The 19305-nt window shown below is 45.5% G+C and overlaps 1 protein-coding gene across 1 annotated transcript in view; it reads right to left on the bottom strand.

Annotated features, from left to right (window-relative positions):
- The window catches only part of FNDC3B (fibronectin type III domain containing 3B), a 390987-nt gene that overhangs the window by 77363 nt on the left and 294319 nt on the right, over nucleotides 1-19305 (bottom strand). Inside the window, exons 13-17 of the mRNA XM_026650044.2 lie at nucleotides 18300-18474; nucleotides 17180-17266; nucleotides 12633-12771; nucleotides 6021-6092; nucleotides 4268-4386 (exon numbers count right to left, since the gene is read on the bottom strand). Of these exons, the coding sequence (XP_026505829.1) occupies nucleotides 4268-4386; nucleotides 6021-6092; nucleotides 12633-12771; nucleotides 17180-17266; nucleotides 18300-18474 (592 nt within the window). The remainder of the gene's footprint in view (nucleotides 1-4267; nucleotides 4387-6020; nucleotides 6093-12632; nucleotides 12772-17179; nucleotides 17267-18299; nucleotides 18475-19305) is intronic.

Below are 19305 nucleotides of genomic sequence, written 5' to 3'. Positions count from 1 at the left end.
CAATACTTTTAAAAGTGTCTTGGGAGCCTAAGTTCCAGTGGGAGCCTATAGCACAACAGCTACTAAGGTTTGGATCCTTCATATGCATCCTTGAGGAGAAGAGTCACTTGCATCCACTAGTTTGTGCAGCCCTCTACTGTAGTAACAATATTACCTTGAGCTTTCAGATGCTTAACTTTATGCAAGTGAGTAGACCCACTGAAGTCAAAGGGAGTTTTCAGTAAGTAAAGTCTGCAGGATCAGGATCTTTGTTAGCGTTATGATGTAGAGAAATGAACACAGTGCAATAGTACACTACATTCCAGAGCATCTGAGTCCACGTGGATCCAGTCAATCACAAACACACATGCAAGATCCAAACAGCAGCCAGTCAAACTGAGAAATCCAGAACGCTTTTCATTTATACTTTTGCTAAATATATTTAATAAAACAATAAACTGAAATAGGGAGATGCCTGAACACAATGGCAAACTATGAACAACTACACAGAAAGCATAAAAATATAATCGCTGTATGTACAAATTACTGGGTGAAATTATATGGCCCGTGTTATGCAGGAGGCCAGAGTAGATTATCATAAAGGCCCTTTCTGGCCTTAATAATATATGAATATTTAGGATTTTTTCAATATGAAGTAGAACTAGGGTTACCATATGTCCGGGTTTCCCCGGACATGTCTGGCTTTTGGGTCCTTAAATAGCCGTCCAGGGGGAATTTGTAAAAAGCTAAAAATGTCCGGGATTTCCCCCCGGACGGCTATTTAAAGACCCAAAAGCTGCTGACAGGGCAGCCGCGCTGGGGGAACTGCAGCAAGCCGGCGCCGCCACTCACCTTTCCTCCCTGGGCCCTGGGGCAGCGCGCAGCTGAGAGCTCCCGGCGTGGCGGTGTCAGCCCACGGGGCCCACTACCTGGCCGGCAGGAGCCTGCAGAGCACAGCCTTGCCCCTGCCCCGGCACACAGAGGTCTCGCTCCCCTGCGTGCTGCAGCGGGGCGGGGCTTGTGGACTCCGGCAGAGAGACCCCCCGCCCCTGCCCCCCTCCCCTCGACCCGACCCTAGGAAGGAGCCAGAGGGACTGGGAGGGACCTGCCTGCTGGAGCCACTCCAGGTAAGCACTGCTGGGCTCACCTGGCCCCCTGGCAGGTCCCTCTGGGGGGGCTCCCCTCAGACCCACTGCCCTCAGCCCCCACCCTGACCCTGTTCCCTCAGCCTCCCCCGCAGTGTCCCCCCCACCCTCAATCCACTGCTCTCAGCCCCCCTGACCTTGTTCCCTCTGCCTCCCCCACAGTCCCTCCCCTCCCCCCGATCATCTCACCCTGCATGGATGTGGAAATCTGTCCCGGATTCCAGGCTGTCGTTAGCCCCTGGGGCAAAAGATCAGCAGAGGTTTCCAAAAGGAAGTTTGCAGCCTTTGCTCAGACCCAAACATTTTCACTTAAAAAAAAAAATACTCAAACCCATCCTGACACCCATCTGCTCTGTCTAGATTTGCTGTTATCCCTGTTGAGGCCAAAGTGGTTTGAAAAATTAAAAATCCATGACACCATTGTGTTGCTTCCCCCTGTGTTGCTCGTTAATCTGATGGACCTGCCGATAATGAATAATGATGAATGCCCTGGGAGCAATGTGTCAGGCAGACAGTTTGTCAAGTAGGAAAGTGAATGCTGAAGCCCTCACAAAATACAGAGGCTTTTCTTAACCTGAGAACTGAAAAAGAGCCAGATACCCTGCATGGGTTTGAAGTGACAAGAGCCTAGCAACTGACCAGAGCAGCATCAGGTTTGAAGTGACGAGGAGGGTCTGTGTCATGAAGTCTGCATTTCCACTGAGGACTCGTCCGTCACCAGGGTAGCGCTGGTGCAGGTCTGCCGCCCTGCACAGCAATGCTGAGAGGTGCCAGTATAGACCCGACCCACTGCCCTCAGCTCCCACCCTGACCCTGTTCCCTCAGCCTCCCCCGCAGTCCCCACTGTACCTCCCATCCCGAACCCACTGCCCTCAGTCCCTGCCCCTGTTCCAACTGCCTCCCCCACAGTCTCCCTGCTCCCCCCAACCAACTGCCCTCAGCCTTGCCCTACCCCAAATCTCTTCTTCAGCCTCCCCCGTCATCCCACCCCCATCGCTCCCCCTGCTGTCCCACCCCCTCAACTTCCCCCCATTCCAGTCCTGCTCCCCTCTGTCTCATCCCCTCCAGACCCTGTCCCTCTCCCCAACCCCATGACCCTCCCCAGCCCAGCCCCATTGTCTCCCCTGCCCCGCCCCACTCTACACAGCTCTCTCTACCCTGTCCCATTCATGCTCCCCTCAGCCCCTACCCTATTCCCCCCATCCCAGTCCTGTCCCATCCCCCTCAGCCCCCCCCAGTCCCAGTCCTGTCCCCCTCAGTTCCTCCACCCTGCTTCCCCCGGTCAATCCCCACACACCGACCGACTCCCTCGACCTCCCTCCCCCCAATCCCACTGCCTGGACCCACCCCCGTCCCACTCAGGACATGCATGAAAAAGCAATGGGCTTAAATTGTAGCAAGGGAGAGTTAGGTTAGACATTAGGAAAAACTTCCTAACTGTAAAGGTAGTTAAGCACTGGACAAATTACCTAGAGAGGTTATGGAATACCAGTCATTGGAGTTTTTTAAGAGGTTAGACAAACACCTGTCAAGGATGATCTAGTTGTTATTACTCAGTCCTGCCTCAGTGCAGGGGTTTGACTAGATGACCTGTTGATGTCCCTTCCAGTCCTACATTTCTGCGATTCACACTGAATTGCCTTGTGCCACTGTCTAGTAGTAGTGGCACACAGTTCTCTGACATGCAGGTTTATAAAATTGTAGTTAATATACAGTTTAGAGCATAGCAATTTTGAAGCTCTGCATGTTCAGACCAACTGAGCTGAAAATTGTGATCTTGTATTCAAAACTATTAAGATATGGGCTGAAATAAAATCAGCATGAATTGCTCAACAATATCAGTGGAATCAGCATTGCGCTGCTATATACTGTAAAACATTACAGTGAAATCTTGCAAGTATTACATAGCACACCGCCTTGCCCAAGTGGTAACTAAGCACAACATCTTCCTGTTTCAACATTCTTAACTTGTATCCCTCCTAGAAGTTGTTTTTTTTCAAACACCGAATGCTGCTAAGTTATGAGTTTTAGCAGGTTTTTTTTCTTTTAAACCACAGCACTGAATGTTATTCTAAAATTGTTTTCCAAATATTCTTAAACTCCCAGTTTATCCCCCGCTGATGTTCATTGTGAAAAGTATTGCAGGTCTAATAATAATATTTGGCACTTTTGTAATTCACTGTCCAACATGTGTTTTGTGTCCTCCTCTGGTGGATTTTTAGAGGATAACTGTATAGCTACCAGCTAAGGGAGTTATAACTTGAACTCAAGTAGTAGAAGCTCATGCTTTTAAGTCTGGATGGCTCGGGTTCAATCTTTCGTGACTAGCTATGATGGAGGCTGCTACACTTATAATCCCTTTAATCAGAGGTTCTGAATATGCTTTGTTGTAGGCAGAGCTAGCCTATAGTTAAGCAACCGAAAATTTAGAATGGGAAGTGTTGAAATGTTGGGAAGCCTTATAATTTTGCCAATCTGGAACGAACATCCCATCTGAGGAATGGGGGCGGGGAGAGAGGAATGGGGGCGGGGACAGGACCAGGAAACTGGGACAAGGAATCCAGAGCGGTAGTAGGGGGCAGTTGAAATCAGATGAGGAGCTGGGGCGGGTTAGACAGCAATAGGATAGACATAGACTGGAGGGGACGGGGAAGAAGGGTCTTTGACTACTAGAGAACACTCCGTTCTCCGAACATTTGATTCGCGGGAAGCAGGGGAAGGGGAGGAGCAGGGGGGCGGAGCGTTCAGGGGAGGGGGTGGAGTCAGGGTGGGGACTTTGGGGGAGCGGCGGAGTTGGGGCAGGGCGGGGACCCTTGGAGTGTCCTCTTTTTCCAGGACTGCAATATGGTAACCCTAGTAGAACCTCATTAATTTGTTAATTTGCAAAACAACAAGGCCCAGATTTTGCATGCACAAAGATAGCAGTACCTTTCAAAATGAAGTAACTTACACAGGGGCATTAATGGAAATCAGTGACGTTTTTACTGTATCAATAATACTACAATTTTAGCCAAGTACATCTATTATTTAAAGCAGAAATACTAGCAAACTAAATGTAAAAACTAAGCAAAACTAAAATGTAGAGCTAGGTGAAGCTCTGGAAAATACAAAAATGATAGTTCTCCGTGTTAAACTATTCTTACCTGACTGTGTCCACCAGTGCTGATACAGCATGCCCGGAGTTTATACAAAGTGCCTGGTTTCAAGTGAGTACAGGTATATTCTGTAGCAGATCCACTATATGCCACTTCCCACTGATTTGCTGTAAAATTAAATGAACTCATTCAAGTTTGCTTTTGAAAACAACGCACACTCTCTCTCTTTCTCTGTACATGGCTACTATTCCTCAAGGGAGTTATATACGAGAAAGAAAATCTTTAACATGGTTTTATACAAATACTTGAATCCTTTTTTTGTGAAAATAAAATGTTCATACACTATTAATGACTATATTATTACTTCTTAAAGAAATCTTTTAAAAAGAAAACTAAGTATAGTCCTGGAACCTTAAATTCCACTGTCCTACAGAAAGGGACAGGGACACGTAAAAACATGAACTCCAAAACAAACTAAAACAACCCAGGTACTCAGTGTCAGCATAATCCAACCTGCAGTCCAGGACAAGTGGCACTTTAAGGCTGCAGATCAGCAACTGTGGCTGGCTCTTACATGGGATGCAAAGAGGAGCAAGAGCCACTTGCTTCTTCCTTCATATCTTCCCCTCAGCACTTATGTAAGGAGCAGCCACAATCTAGTCCTACTTAAAGATCACTTTATTTTCCAATAAAAAGGGGCCACAGTCAAAGTACTCCAGTCACTGGATTGTGGGGTAGCCTCCGATAAGTCACTTTACCTCTGTTGTCTAGTTTTCCTGTCAATAAAATTGGTATAATACCACCTACTTCACATAGATGTTTGCAGTGCTTAAAATGGTCTGAGAAAACTGTGTGTGGGGGGAGAGTGGGGGATCCTATCACAATCTGGGAGCAGCAGCTTTAGTAAGACAGTTGCTAATGTGCACTCTTCAGCAACCCGGTTTGATTTTTACCTTGTTTTCCAGGTCTGCAACCCCTTGCACCTGCCTGCACCCCACATCCCGCCCACTTTAAATGGTGGGTGCTTAATTCATTAAAGTTTGAAGTCTTAGGAAAAAGGTGCACAGAAATACAATGTAATAATAATGATATTATGTTAGTAGTAATAATATTCTACAAATTGATAACATTTTAACCAGACACAAATGGCACACGCATAACTTAGATAGCCTAGGAATCCATGATAATTAACGATAGCAAACATTAAACAGTTTAATAACATTTTAACTCAGGCCGTGTCTACACTAGGAACACTTTACTGGTACAGGAATACCAGTATGCTATACCAGCAAAGTGCTCCTAGCATGGAAGTAGCTATACTGGCAAAGCTGTCTTTGTATTGGTATAGTGAAACCAGGCCCCACGAGTAAAACAAGCGTTACTGGTAAAAGCACAGCTCTTTGCCTGTATTATTGCATCTACACTAGGGATGTCTGCTGCCACACCTGTGTCAGTCAGTGATCACACCTCTTTGCACCTCTGACTGACATAGCCAAGCAGGCAGAAGTCTGTAGTGCAGATATAGCCTAGGCCAGAGATTATTTTTTTTCAATTTACGTTTTAATGTAAAAGTTGGTTTTATATTTAATGTTTGATAAAATTAATAAAGGGTACAGAACAGATGCCAGACTAAACTGTTTATCTAATAATATCATCTATGATTTTTGATACAATTGTTTCTTGTATTATTATTACATTATTAATTAAAAAAAATATTAATAGCTGAAAAAGCCAGGTTTTTTAACTGTAGAATACATATAGCCACAATGTATTGGAATAGATAGATTCTTGTCAAATTTACCTTCAGAATTTCCTTCAGAAATCTCCAATAGGTATTTTAGGATTTCTGAACCGCCATTATCTTGTGGAGGATCTGAAAAATGAGCAACACCTTTATTAATAAATTTGATTTGAAAAATGGAATCTACAAGAAAATAAAGAATACAGAGACAGATTTTGATCCTACAAAAATCACACATATATCTAGTAAGGAAAGCACTTGTCAGATGTACTAATTACAGCATAAAGACCTAATGCTGTATGGTGCAAAGGGCTCTCTGGTCAGCACCTTGCAGATTTTATTCTAATGAACTATCCGTACTGTAACAGATTCATTAGGGCACAAATAACCCAAAACAGGGTTGATGGAGGATATTTACTGCAAATAGCTGCTGTCTGACTGAATCAACAAGACTAAAGCTGATGATAAAAATAATTAGATGCTGACAAATGTGGCATTCATAATTCTAAAGATGATGATTTTAGGATCCACCCTTAATCTACAGATCATTTCCAGACAACTTGGAATCTTAGAATACACTGTTGATTTGTTAACCATACCGCATACACCTCTACCCCGCTATAACGCGACCCGATATAACACGGGTTCGCAGATAGCGCGGTAGCAGCAGGGCTCTGGCGGCGCTTTAAAGGGTCCGGGGCTCTGGCTGCTGCGGGGAGCCCCGGGCCATTTAAATCACCGCTGGAGCCCTGCCGTTGCTACCCTGATATAACGGCGTTTCACCTATAACGCAGTAGGGATTTTTGGCTCCCCACGACCGCATTATATTGGGGTAGAGGTGTACTTTGACTCAAACATTCTGCTCTTGCTACTTGAGTGGAATCAGGAGCTTTAACAGGTTATTGGAATGTATTTTTAATGTTTACGCAAAGCTCTGATTCCGGGGTGTCTGGTTTTCAAAACTGATGTCTGGAATCCTTTATCATCATCATTGGCTGCTCATAAACATGTTACATAGTCACCTCACGGAAGACATGGTTCCTGTCTCAAAGAGCTTACATTCTATGTGCAACATGACATACCCACAAAGGATCATGAACAGACAAATTGAGGTGTGGGGGAAGTTGGGAGGGAGAACAATGGTGACATTAAGAAGACTGCTGAAGCGTGGATGTGATTAGGCTGTTGCATTACATTATTTGTTTAACCTTTCTTGTCCATTTCACTTCTCATAGGCAAGACAGCAGAAGTAAGTTTTTAGGAGGGATCTGACGGAGGAAGCTTAGGCCTGGTCTACACTAGGCTTTTATGTCGAATTTAGCGCCGTTATATCGAATTAACCCTGCACCCGTCCACACCAGGAAGCCATTTAGTTCGACATAGAGCTCTCTTTAAATCGATTTCTGTAATCCTCCCCAACGAGAGGAGTAGCGCTAAATTCGAAATGGCCATATCGAATTAGGCTAGGTGTGGATGGAAATCGACGCTAATAGCTCCGGGAGCTATCCCACAGTGCACCACTCTGTTGACGCTCTGGACAGCAGTCCGAGCTCGGATGCTCTGACCAGCCACACCCCGGGAAAATTTGAATTCCTTTTCCTGTCTGGGCAGTTTGAAGCACAGTTTCTGTTTGGACACCGTGGCGAGCTCAGCAGCAGTGGCAGCAGTGGCAACGATGCAGAGCTCTCCAGCAGAGATGGCCGTGCAATCCAATAGAAAGAGGGCCCCAGCATGGACGGATCGGGAAGTCTTGGATCTCATCGCTGTGTGGGGAGATGAGTCCGTGCTTTCCGAGCTGCGCTCCAAAAGACGGAATGCAAAGACCTATGAGAAGATCTCTAAAGCCATGGCAGAGAGAGGCTACAGCCGGGATGCAACGCAGTGCCGCGTGAAAATCAAGGAGCTGAGACAAGGCTACCAGAAGACCAAAGAGGCAAACGGACGCTCTGGATCCCAGCCCCACACATCCCGTTTCTACGAGGCACTGCATTCCATCCTAGGTGCGGCCGCCACCACTACCCCACCCCTGACCGTGGACTCTGAGGATGGGATATTGTCCGCGGCCGGTTCTTCCGACATGTTAGCGGACGGGGAAGATGAAGAAGGAGATGAGGAGGACGAGGCAGTCGACAGCGCTGGCACCGCTGATTTCCCCGACAGCCAGGAGCTCTTCATCACCCTGACAGAGATCCCTTACCAACCGTCCCCCGCCGTTACCCCAGACACAGATTCAGGGGAAGGATCAAGCAGTAAGTGTTTTAAATATCTAAACATTTATTTACAACATAACTGGCATATTTAAAATATTAACAGTAGCTAAAGTGCTTTAAAACATGTAAACATTTATTTACAACAAAACAGGAAGATTTAAAATATTAACAGTGGGTAAAGTGCTTCAAAACATGTAAACAGGAAAGTCAAACAAAAGGGGAATCTGTGCAAAGTGTATCATGATTAGTCTGTCTTTGGGCGCCTCAATATGTAGTCCGAACCATTTTCAAAAAATTTCACAATGTCCGCTTCATGATTATAGTGCCCAAAACCCTGCAGTCATTTGTCCCTCCAAGGGCACCTAAGCCAAGAACTGGTCAATGTAACCGGGGATAGAGGCGAGATCCTCCGGGGAGAACTCCTCATACGCCTCCTGCAGGTGTTTTTCCAGCCTCATGAGCAGGTTCCTGGGCAGGGAGAGCTTATTAGGCCCCCCCGTGGTAGGACACGTTTCCCTGCCACAACGCCAGCAGGTACTCCGGGATCATGGCCTTGCAGAGCATTGCAGCAAATGGCCCCGGTTTCTGCAGGCTGTCCCGGAGCATCTTCTCCTTCTGGCTCTCCGAGACCTTCAGGAGGGTGATGTCTGGCATGACTCCCTGCTGTGAATTAGGTAGGGGAAAGTTAGTATTGGGACTGCTTGCCCGTCCCTTTACAGAACTGCAACCGCCGGTTTACAGCCACGCGGTTTACAGCCGCGAGGGGGTGGGACAGGGCCAGAGTTCATGCTTGCAGGATTGCTGCCAGCAGAGACTCGCATTGCTTTCTATGTGAAAGGAGGCCAGTGCCACTCTTAAAGTTTTAAGCGGCCACAAGTCTACGGCTTACCATGTTTGCCAGCTAGACAAAGTCCGGTGTCCAGCCCTGCTCCTCAGCTCGCCACAGCAAGACCGCAGGCACTGTAGGCGAGGGCCGAAAATTCGACCTTGTCCTCAGTGCGCGTGTGATAGGTGCTCTGCATGGTCTTGTTCACAGAGAAAGACTATGTTCTCTGTTCACAGATACATTGCTCTGTCTCAGGAATTCACTCCCTTTTTCCAATTCCCACAGCCACATCTGCCCAGAGGCTAGCGCACATTAGGAGGAGGAAGAAGAGGACACGGGAAGACATGTTTGCTGAACTAATGGCATGCTCCCGAGCACAGGCAGCCCAGCAGACACAGTGGAGGGAGAACTTGTCCCAAATGCACCGGGCAAACATTGAACGGGAGGAGAGGTGGCGACAGGAGGACAGGCAGGCTACTCAAACGCTGCTTGGACTAATGAGGGAGCAAACGGACACGCTCCGCCGCCTTGTGGATGTTCTGCAGGACCGGAGGCAGGAGGAGAGAGCCCCGCTGCAGTCTCTCTGTAACTGCCCTGCCCCGCCACCAAGTCCCATACCCCCCTCACCCAAAGTCCAAACACGGAGGGGTGGAAGGGGCCGTGAAAAATTTCACTCCACCCCTGCGGACTGCTCTACCACTAGAAGGCTCTCATTCCCCAAAATTTGAAAAGTCCTTTCCTACCCGCCTCACACAAGACCCCGTCCAAGTTTCACGCCCCCGTTCCATGTGCGGTTGTTAATAAAGAATACGTTTCTGTTCATTTCTGTTTCCATCCTCTTCTTTTGGAGGGGAGTCTGTCTGAAGGGGGGGGAAGGGGCTTGGTCATTGGACAGGACAGTCACCTTTAGCAGGGGGCAGGTGCAGCAGCAGGGCACATATACAGTGCAGTGACTAGTTATCCTGGTCAGTCTGGGAGGTGGTTTTCATGTTTTGTGTGGTGGGGGGGGGTGGTGTTGCTCTGTGACTTGGTGGCGGGGGAGGGCAGTTACAGATCTTATGCAGCGGTCCTTACCCTGGATCACAGAGCCGCGCAGCAGGGGATCTGTAACCCTCCTCCCCCTGCAAGACAGTCACATAACTGACACATACACGCAGTCCCGGCCAGGAGGGCTGGCAGGCTCCGTTGAAACAACCAGTCCACCACCGCGGAGCCTGTCATTCCTGGAGTTTAGAAGCATCATTTGCATCACAACCCTAAACCCGCCCCCCGCCACAGTCTGCGTCCCAGGTTTAAAACATTCCCGCGAAAACAGTAAGAAAGACAACGGTGTCCATTAACAAAACAGAACAGATTTTATTTTTTGGGAAGGGGGTGAAGGGGGTATGTAATTGGAGAGGATAGTCGACGGCAACTGGGTAAAGAAACGGGGGCAAGTTCTGCTTCTGTGTCCACAAACTTAAAAGTCACTGGGTACCCTGCTCAGCCTTGAAACTGGCTTTCAAAGCCTCCCGGATGCACAGCGCGTCCCGCTGGGCTCTTCTAATCGCCCGGCTGTCTGGCTGGGCGTAATCAGCAGCCAGGCTATTTGCCTCAACCTCCCACCCCGCCATAAAGGTCTCCCCCTTGCTCTCACACAGATTGTGGAGCACACAGCAAGCTGCAATAACCATGGGGATATTGGTTTCGCTGAGATCACAGCGAGTGAGTAAGCTTCTCCATCTCCCCTTGAGACGGCCAAAAGCACACTCCACCACCATTCTGCACTTGCTCAGCCGGTAGTTGAACAGTTCTTTTTCTGTGTCCAGGGCGCCAGTATAGGGCTTCATGAGCCAGGGCATTAGCGGGTAGGCTGGGTCCCCGAGGATCACTGTAGGCATCTCCACATCCCCAACAGTTATCTTGTGGTCCGGGAAGTAAATACCTTCCTGCAGCCGTCTAAACAGACCAGAGTTCCTGAACACGCGAGCGTCATGAACCTTGCCCGGCCATCCGACGTAGATGTTTGTAAACCGTCCCCGATGGTCCACCAGTGCTTGCAGCACCATTGAAAAGTAGCCCTTTCTATTGATGTACTGGCTGGCCTGGTGGCCCGGTCCCAGGATAGGGATGTGAGTCCCATCTATAGCCCCACCGCAGTTTGGGAATCCCATCGCAGCGAAGCCATCTATGATGGCCTGCGCGTTTCCCAGGGTCACTACCTTTGACAGCAGTACCTTGACGATTGCCTCGGCTACTTGCATGACAACAACCCCCACGGTAGATTTGCCCACGCCAAAGTGGTTCGCGACTGACCGGTAGCTGTCCGGCGTTGCAAGCTTCCAGAGGGCTATGGCCACTCGCTTCTGGACAGTCAGGGCTGCTCGCATGCGGGTGTCCTTGCGCTTCAGGGCAGGGGACAGCAAGTCACAAAGTTCCAGGAAAGTCCCCTTCCGCATGCGAAAGTTTCGCAGCCACTGGGATTCGTCCCAGACCTGAAGCACTATGCGGTCCCACCAGTCCGTGCTTGTTTCCCGGGCCCAGAATCGCCGTTCAACAAAATCCACATGCCCCATTGCCACCGTGATGTCCTGGGCGCTGGGGCTCGTGGTTTCTGACAGCTCTGTGCTACTCTCCGACTTCAGGCCCTCACGGCGGTGCCGTAGCCTCCTCGCCTGATTTCTCTGCATCTGCCTCAGGGAAAGGTGTATGATAAGCTGCGAGGTGTTGAGAACGGCCACAACTGCAGCGATGGTCGCAGCGGGATCCATGATCGCAGTGCTGTGGCGTCCGCGCTGTCACTGATCAAAAAGTGCGCGAACTGATTTCCCGCCGGCGCTTTCAGGGAGGGAGGCAGGGCGGTAGTGACTGACGGATGACGACAGTTATCCGACAGTTACCCAAAAGCACCCTCGCCACATTTTTTTACCCAGAAGGCATTGGGGGCTCGACCCAGAATTCCAATGGGCAGCGGGGACTGCGGGAACTGTGGGATAGCTGCCCACAGTGCACTGCTTCCAATGTCGACGCTTTCCCTGGTAGTGTGGACTGACAAAGTCAAATTACTGTCCTTAGTGTAGACACACACGTTCGACTTTCTAATATCGATTGCACATATTCGATTTAACTAAAATCGAACTACTCTCGTAGTGTAGACATACCCTTAGTAGGCAGGAAAGCACTAAGGGAGCACGGAAGAAGACAAAGAGATATTTGTGAGGGGTATCAAGACTAACATCATTGGTAGAGCAGATAGGTTGGGATGTGGGCAGGATATACATGATACAGGACCTTGAAAGCAAGGACAGGAAGCCTGAACTTGACATACAGTACAATGGAGAATCAGTGAATTGTCTCAAAGGATTGTGTGTGAGAGAGAGTTGGGAGGAGAGAAGATAGCTGAACCACTATACTTTCACTTTATAAATGCCTTTACAAATATTTTTGAGCTCTCTGATTATGAAAAAGTCACAGCTTTTCACCACAGGCTCAGGCATCTCTCAGAATGTTCAAATGCTTATCTAACTTTCTGAACAGATTCAGAAGCAGCATGCGAAATCTGAGCCTAATGTGCCATTCGCATAGGTTTTGTTTACACTTAATTTATGTTATGCCATGAGAAAATTGTGTTACAGCAAACTGAATGGGTTAGCTTACCCCATTTAACGCCGAAGCCATGAGATGTTATTGACCCTTTAATAACAGGTCTGGTAGGAGGTCCCGGCCTGTCTGGGCTTGTTGTGCAGACCAAAATTTCACTTGGACAACTCTTTCCTTCCACATTAGAAGCAATCAGCTGAAACAAAAACACAACTAATGTAACTATTCAGTTCTCTTTTCTGGCAGCTTTGCATGAATTAATCTAATATAGTCTATACAAATATTGCTTATTAAAATAGACAGGACTATCAAGTCACAGCAAATTGTGTATGATTCTAACAATAGGTAATTGATCATAAAATTGTTTCATTAGTAAGTACCATCTGAGTTTTTCTCTGGCCCCACCAGTACTTTGTTGCAGTAAATTAAGATAAGAAAATTCTTAATGTCTTTTTTAAAGCAAGTGTCACATGGCCATCCATTGTTATTTATCCATAGAGAAGGTAAATAATGGTCGTTTCAGAATGTATTACTGTTATTTGTACAGTATTACAATAGTGCTTAGGAGCCCAAGTTATGGACCAGGACCCCATGTTAGGGTGACCAGATGTCCCAATTTTATAGGGACAGTCCTGATATTTGGGGCTTTTTCTTATATAGGCTCCTATTACCCCCCAGCCCCATCCTGATTTTTCACACTTGCTATCTGGTCACCCTACCCCATGTGCTGTACAAACAAAGAACACAGAGCAACAAAAACATGAGGAGAGTTACAGGCACACCTAACATATGCTAATCTGCACTTATTGAAGCACAAAAGATGCATCTGAAGTATATGCTCTATAGGCCAAATATTGAAGTCTTTACTCAGGAAAAACTCCGAGTGATGTCAGTGGGAATTTTGCTAGACTGAGTAAAGACTTCAGGATTCGGCTCTAAATATGTTGCACAGGAATTGAATATTGAATCAACTATTACAAATACTAATTATAAATACAAACTAGCAAGTTTTTCTACCTGGGAGCCTCAGCTAATCCCCTGGTAACTCCCCTTTCAATCATCTCTTCCATCAAAGGCCTCAAATTACAAAGATCCTCTCTGCTGAGGGTAAAAAGTTGGATGGGTCTCCCTCCATAGCCAGTTAATGTTACTCCCTGCAGTCAGATGGCAGAGAGGGAGTGTGTGTGTTACTAGAAACCAATATAAGTTCTTGGAACAACTAGTCCTGAAACCCACAGGACGAGAGGATATTTTTGATTTAGCTCTAAGTGGAGCACAGGATTTGGTCCAAGAGGTAGATATAGCTGAACTACTTGGTAATACAGTAACTCCTCACTTAAGTCGTTCCGCTTAATGTTGTTTCATTGTTACGTTGCTGATCAATTAGAGAACATGCTCATTTAAAGTTGTGCAATGCTCCCTAGTACCGTTGTTTGGCAGCTGCCTGCTTTGTTCACTGCTTGCAGAAAGAGCAGCCCGATGGAGCTAGCTGGTGGGGGCTTGGAACCAGGGTGGACCAGAAGCCCCCCTATCAGCTCCCCTAAGTTCCCTGTGAGGCAGCTGCCCAGCAAGCTATCAATTGCTGGGCAGTTCAGCTGTCCCACCCCCACTGCCGTGTGCTGCTCCTGCCTCTGCCTTGGAGCCCCGGAGCCTCCTGCTTGCTGTGCAAGGGGGGGAAAAGAGGGGTGCTAATGTCAGGGTGTCCCCCTCGCTCCTGTACCTCATCTCCACAGAGCGGGGGAAGGGGGGGAATGACATGACAAGGCTCAGGATGGAGGGAGCTTGCTGGCAGCAGCTGCTATCTCAACTTGCAGATCTATTTAAAAAGGCAGTGTACTTAGAGTAGGATCAGCGTACTTAAAGGGGCAATGCGCGTGTCTCTCTCTGCTATGCTGTCTCCCCTCCCTCCATTCGTGCTGTCTTGTAGAGTGTGAGGCTACATTAACAACAATGTGTTAACCCTTGAGGGCTCAGCCAAGTGCTAATTCATCATTTAGCAGTAAGGCATTCCCTGGGAAATATCCCACCCTCTGACTTCATCACCTCAACCAAGTTTCACAATCATCACTTCTGTGTACAGTATTAAATTGTTTGTTTAAAACTTAGACTGTGTGTGTGCGTGTGTATATATGTATATATAAAATATAGTCTTTTGTCTGGCGAAAAAAATTTCCCTGGAACCTAACTCCCCCATTTACATTAATTCTTATGGGGAAATTAGATTCACTTAACATTGTTTTGCTTAAAGTAGCATTTTTCAGGAATACAACTACAACGTTAAGTGAAGAGTTACTGTAGTGACCATAATATAATACAATTTAACAGCCTTGTGGGGAGGAAAACACCAAAGAAGTCCATCACAACAACATTTAACTTCAGAAAGGGGAACTACACAAAAATGAGGAAGCTAGTTACTGGAAATTAAAAGGTGCAGTCCCCAAAGTGAAATGCCTGCAAGCTACATGGAAACTATTTAAAAACACCAGAGAGCCTCAAATTAAATGTATACCCCAAATTAAAAAACATAGTAAGAAGACCAAAAAGGGGCCATCACTGCTAAATAACAGAGTAAAACAGGCAGCTAAAGGCAAAAAGGCATCCTTTAAAAATTGGAAGTCAAATCCTACCGAGAAAAATAGAAAGGAGCATAAACTCTGGAAAGTCGAGTATAAAAGTACAATTAGGCAGACCAAAAAAGTATTTGAAGAGCAACTAGCCAAAGATAAAAAAAATGTTGCTGTTAGTTTTTGCAAGTACATCAGAAGCAGGAAGACTGCTAAACAATCAGTGGGGTTGCTGGATGACAGAGGTACTAAAGGAGCACTCAAGGACGATAAGGCCATAGTGGAGAAACTAAATGATTCTTTGCATTGGTCTTCATTGCAGAGGATGTGAGGGAGATTCCCAAACCTGCGCCATTCTTTTTAGGTGACAAATCTGAGGAAGTTGAGGTACCATGAGAGGACATTTTGAAACAAATTGATAAATTAAACAGTAATAAGTTCCCAGGACCAGATGGTATTTACCCAAGAGTTCTGATGGAACTCAGATGCGAAATTGCAGAACTACTAACTGTGATGTGTAACCTATCATTTAAATCAGCTTCTGTACCAGATGACTGGAGGATAGCTAATGTGACGCCAATTTTTTAAAAAGGGTCCAGAGGTGATCCTGGCAATTACAGGCCAGTAAGCCTAACTTAAGTACCAGGCAAATTGGTTGAAACTACAGTAAAGAACAGAATTATGAGACACACAGATGAACACAATTTGTTGGGGAAGAGTCAACATGGCTTTTGTAAAGGGAAATCATGCCTCACCAATCTATTAGAATTCTTTGAGGGGGTCAACAAATATGTGGACAAGGGTGATCCAGTGGATATAGTGTACTTAGACTTTCAGAAAGCCTTTGACTAGATCCTTCACCAAAGGTTCTTAGGCAAAATAGCTTCATCTTTGACCCACTGACATTGTAGTGCATGTTCTTGAGATGAAAGAAATTTTACTCTCTTGAGTTTACAATATTCATACAAAAATTAAACAAAGCTGTTTTCAGATATTTACTCTGTAAAATAATGGTTATGTGCTGGAAGCCCAGTGAATATGAACTTTAGAGGTAATAGCCTCTTTCCACACAATATGTAGTACTTGCAATAAAAAGTGCATGGAGTGATGCCACCTTGTGGAGAAATGATAAATTTACAGGCATGGGCTTTTCAAAGGCCTGACAGCCTGGACTGTTACGTTAGCGAGCAGATATTTAGCACTCCTCTTGCATAAAATCAGACATAGTAATCTTGGGCATTTTTATTAGTAAATAACACTCAGCACCTGTATTGTGCTTGACATCTTCAAAGTTCTGTATTAATGAGACAGACTTCTGAATTTTGTTATAAGTTAAAAGATAGATTTTTATGAGTTATAAAAACGTATCTTAGCTAGCGCTATCACTAGAAGAAGAAAACATAGGACATTAAATATAAACTTGCTTGACAATCAAAAATTCACACGTAATAGATGGGAAAGCTTCATTTGCCATATGTTGGGTGAACCTGTCTCCCTGAGTGCTGGGAATGTCCCTGTTTTCAGGGCCTGTTTCAGTGTCCCTGTCTGTTTTCCAAGAACAGTGTTTCTCTGTCCGGTTTCTGTAACCAGTGCAGACTGGCCACCTGAGGGAGTTACACCACAAGGACCATTGGAGCCCTAAGTCATGCTGTTACATGTTGACACCTTGTCCTCCCAGGATGCCTTCCAGCAGCACCCCTGCTGCACAAGCCCTTAACCCAGCACCTCCTCCATGTGCACAGAGTGAAATCTACAGGGCAAGCCCTTCAGGATTACACTCTATGGAACAAAGGACTGTATCCTCCTCAAAAAATCTAAGAAATTAACATGTTCTGATGTAAAACATTTTAACTATAACATTATCATCATTGGAAAAGAGGCCTGTCAAAGGAGGAGACATTTTTTCCACACCTATCAGGTTTTAGTCAGAGGAAGGATTTGTGTTTGATAGCTCAGTTTTTCAGTGTTACGGGGTTCTCGTCGTGCAGATCTTTTCAAAATGTGCTGCAACAGAAAAAGGAAAGAAACAAACAAACTTACCCTAAATTTGTATTGTGTGCTTCTTCTGAGATTTTTCACAGTACAGGTTAGCTCTTCTCCAGTGTACTTTGGGTGAAACACGCTATCCTAAAATTTTAATCAAGAACAAACCAAGTTTCTATATATTATCATCAGCATGTATAGATGACATTTGTATCACACAACACAGCTACAATTCATCGTGTCAGTACTGATTCCAAAAGTTTCTCGTTTTCTGTAATCTACCATTGTCATGGTAATTATTTTCTAAAAAGGTGGAGTGACTAATTGAGCTGAATCATGTGCCATTTTGCTATAACGTAAGAAAGCAATTTAGTTAACCGTTTAATATATTTAATAGAAACGCAAGCGACAGTCTATTCCAGAAAGCAAGTATCATACATAGATGTAGGCAGAATGTGGCAGACTGAATTTTTTTAAGGATGAATTACTCCAAATCCTGACTTTTTCCTTGTGGATTTCTAAGTGGGATTCTGCACGACTCTGCATTACAGACTTGTACCTGACTTTGCTAAGTCTACGAGGTCTCCGTTCTGGTGCGAAGCAGAACGTTGTCATCTTAGTGTGTGACTCAGGCGTAAACAGCCAGGTAAGTCATACAGCTCAATCCTGCAAAATGTTGAGCACTCCGCGAGATGTGGCATGCCCCCATCTCCACCTGACTACAATCAGAGTTGAAGGCATTCAGCACTTCACAGGAGGGCTCAGGTCTTTTCAGGATCACACCCTTACTCAATGATAAACTGTTTATAGTGAGTCACCAGTGTAACAGAAAGCCGTTTTTTCAAATAGACTGGGAACACAGAATTTATTTGGATAAAGAAAGGTTGAAAGAAAAAGAGGAGCTTTTCGTTTTGGTGATGCACCCCAGGAAATATCCCTTAAATTCAGACACTGGCCTTTTTTTTTTTTTTTTTTTAAATACAAAGCATTCTATTAAACTCATCCTTCTTTTGAGGAGACTTCAGTGAGATCTTGTACAGTAACTATGTAAATATCAGAACAGAAATGTTCTCAATAATACAGGGCATAGTCTCTTCAATGGGGTTGCACCTATACAAGTGAGAAGAGAATTTGGTCCATGCTATCCACTTTATAATACTACTAACACAGAACTTACATTATCTTCCTCCTGAATTTCCAGGGTGTAAGAAATCACTTCTTCTGGTGTACATCCTTCTGCCTTATTCCACTGCAATGTGATCCACGTGACGCCTGCTCGAACCAATCTTGGTGCAGAAGGGGTCTGAGGAATATTACCCGATGTGTAGCACACCACTTCCTGGCTGTATCCGCTGTACAGGAACAGAGAGAAAGAAGATATCACAATATTTTTTTCCAAACTGCATTGTTTGCATATATTGGTATAGAAATATATTGTTAGAATATATAGGCATATAAACTATATATAAGCGCATACAAAAATATTACAGTAAAAAGACATTCAGACTGCAAACCAAGCACTCAAAAGTTAGGGAATGCCAGAATTAAGAATGCCTGTGCAACCTTAATTCAGACCCCTTGTCCACATGCATTATAACACAATCTTTAAGGAGATGTTTGCATGCATTTATTTCTACAGGACCGCTGTCTCATTCAGTGCACACAGGAAGGATGGTGATCTCTGAGTGAGCAGTTAGTCAATATTGGTTTTCTCCTCATTGTCCAGTGTGTTGCCCTTATGCCTTACTTACTGCACTCCATCCAAACCCCGTACCAAACAGTGAATTATTAACTTCCTCATGGATATTTTTATGGATCTCATCACCAGCAGAGTGCTTCAAAAACATAAATTAAATTATCTCCCCTGTGAGGTAGGAAGGTATTATTAACCCCATTTTAAAAATGGGAACTGAAGCACAAGAATGAATAAAGTTAAAAGTGTCAAAAGAGTCCACTGATTTTGGGTTCAAAGCACAGCTCCTATGTACTTCAGTTGGAGTTGCTTAGCACTTCCACAAATCTGGCCCCAGGTGACTCAATCTAGGGTCACAGAAAATCAGGAACACACAGTTATTAGCCACCTATGAAATTCTGGTTTAAATGACTTACTTAGCATCACATAGAAACTCTCTGGCAAAAGGCAGAGAGAGAATCCAATTCTCCAGAACAACATTTAACTGCCT

This window comes from Terrapene carolina, unplaced genomic scaffold (genome assembly GCF_002925995.2).
Source record: "Terrapene carolina triunguis isolate 2854851 unplaced genomic scaffold, T_m_triunguis-2.0 Scaffold88, whole genome shotgun sequence".
Taxonomy (NCBI): domain Eukaryota; kingdom Metazoa; phylum Chordata; order Testudines; family Emydidae; genus Terrapene; species Terrapene triunguis.
The sequence above is the reverse complement of the archived record's forward strand: the minus strand, read 5'-3'. Positions and strand labels throughout refer to the sequence as shown.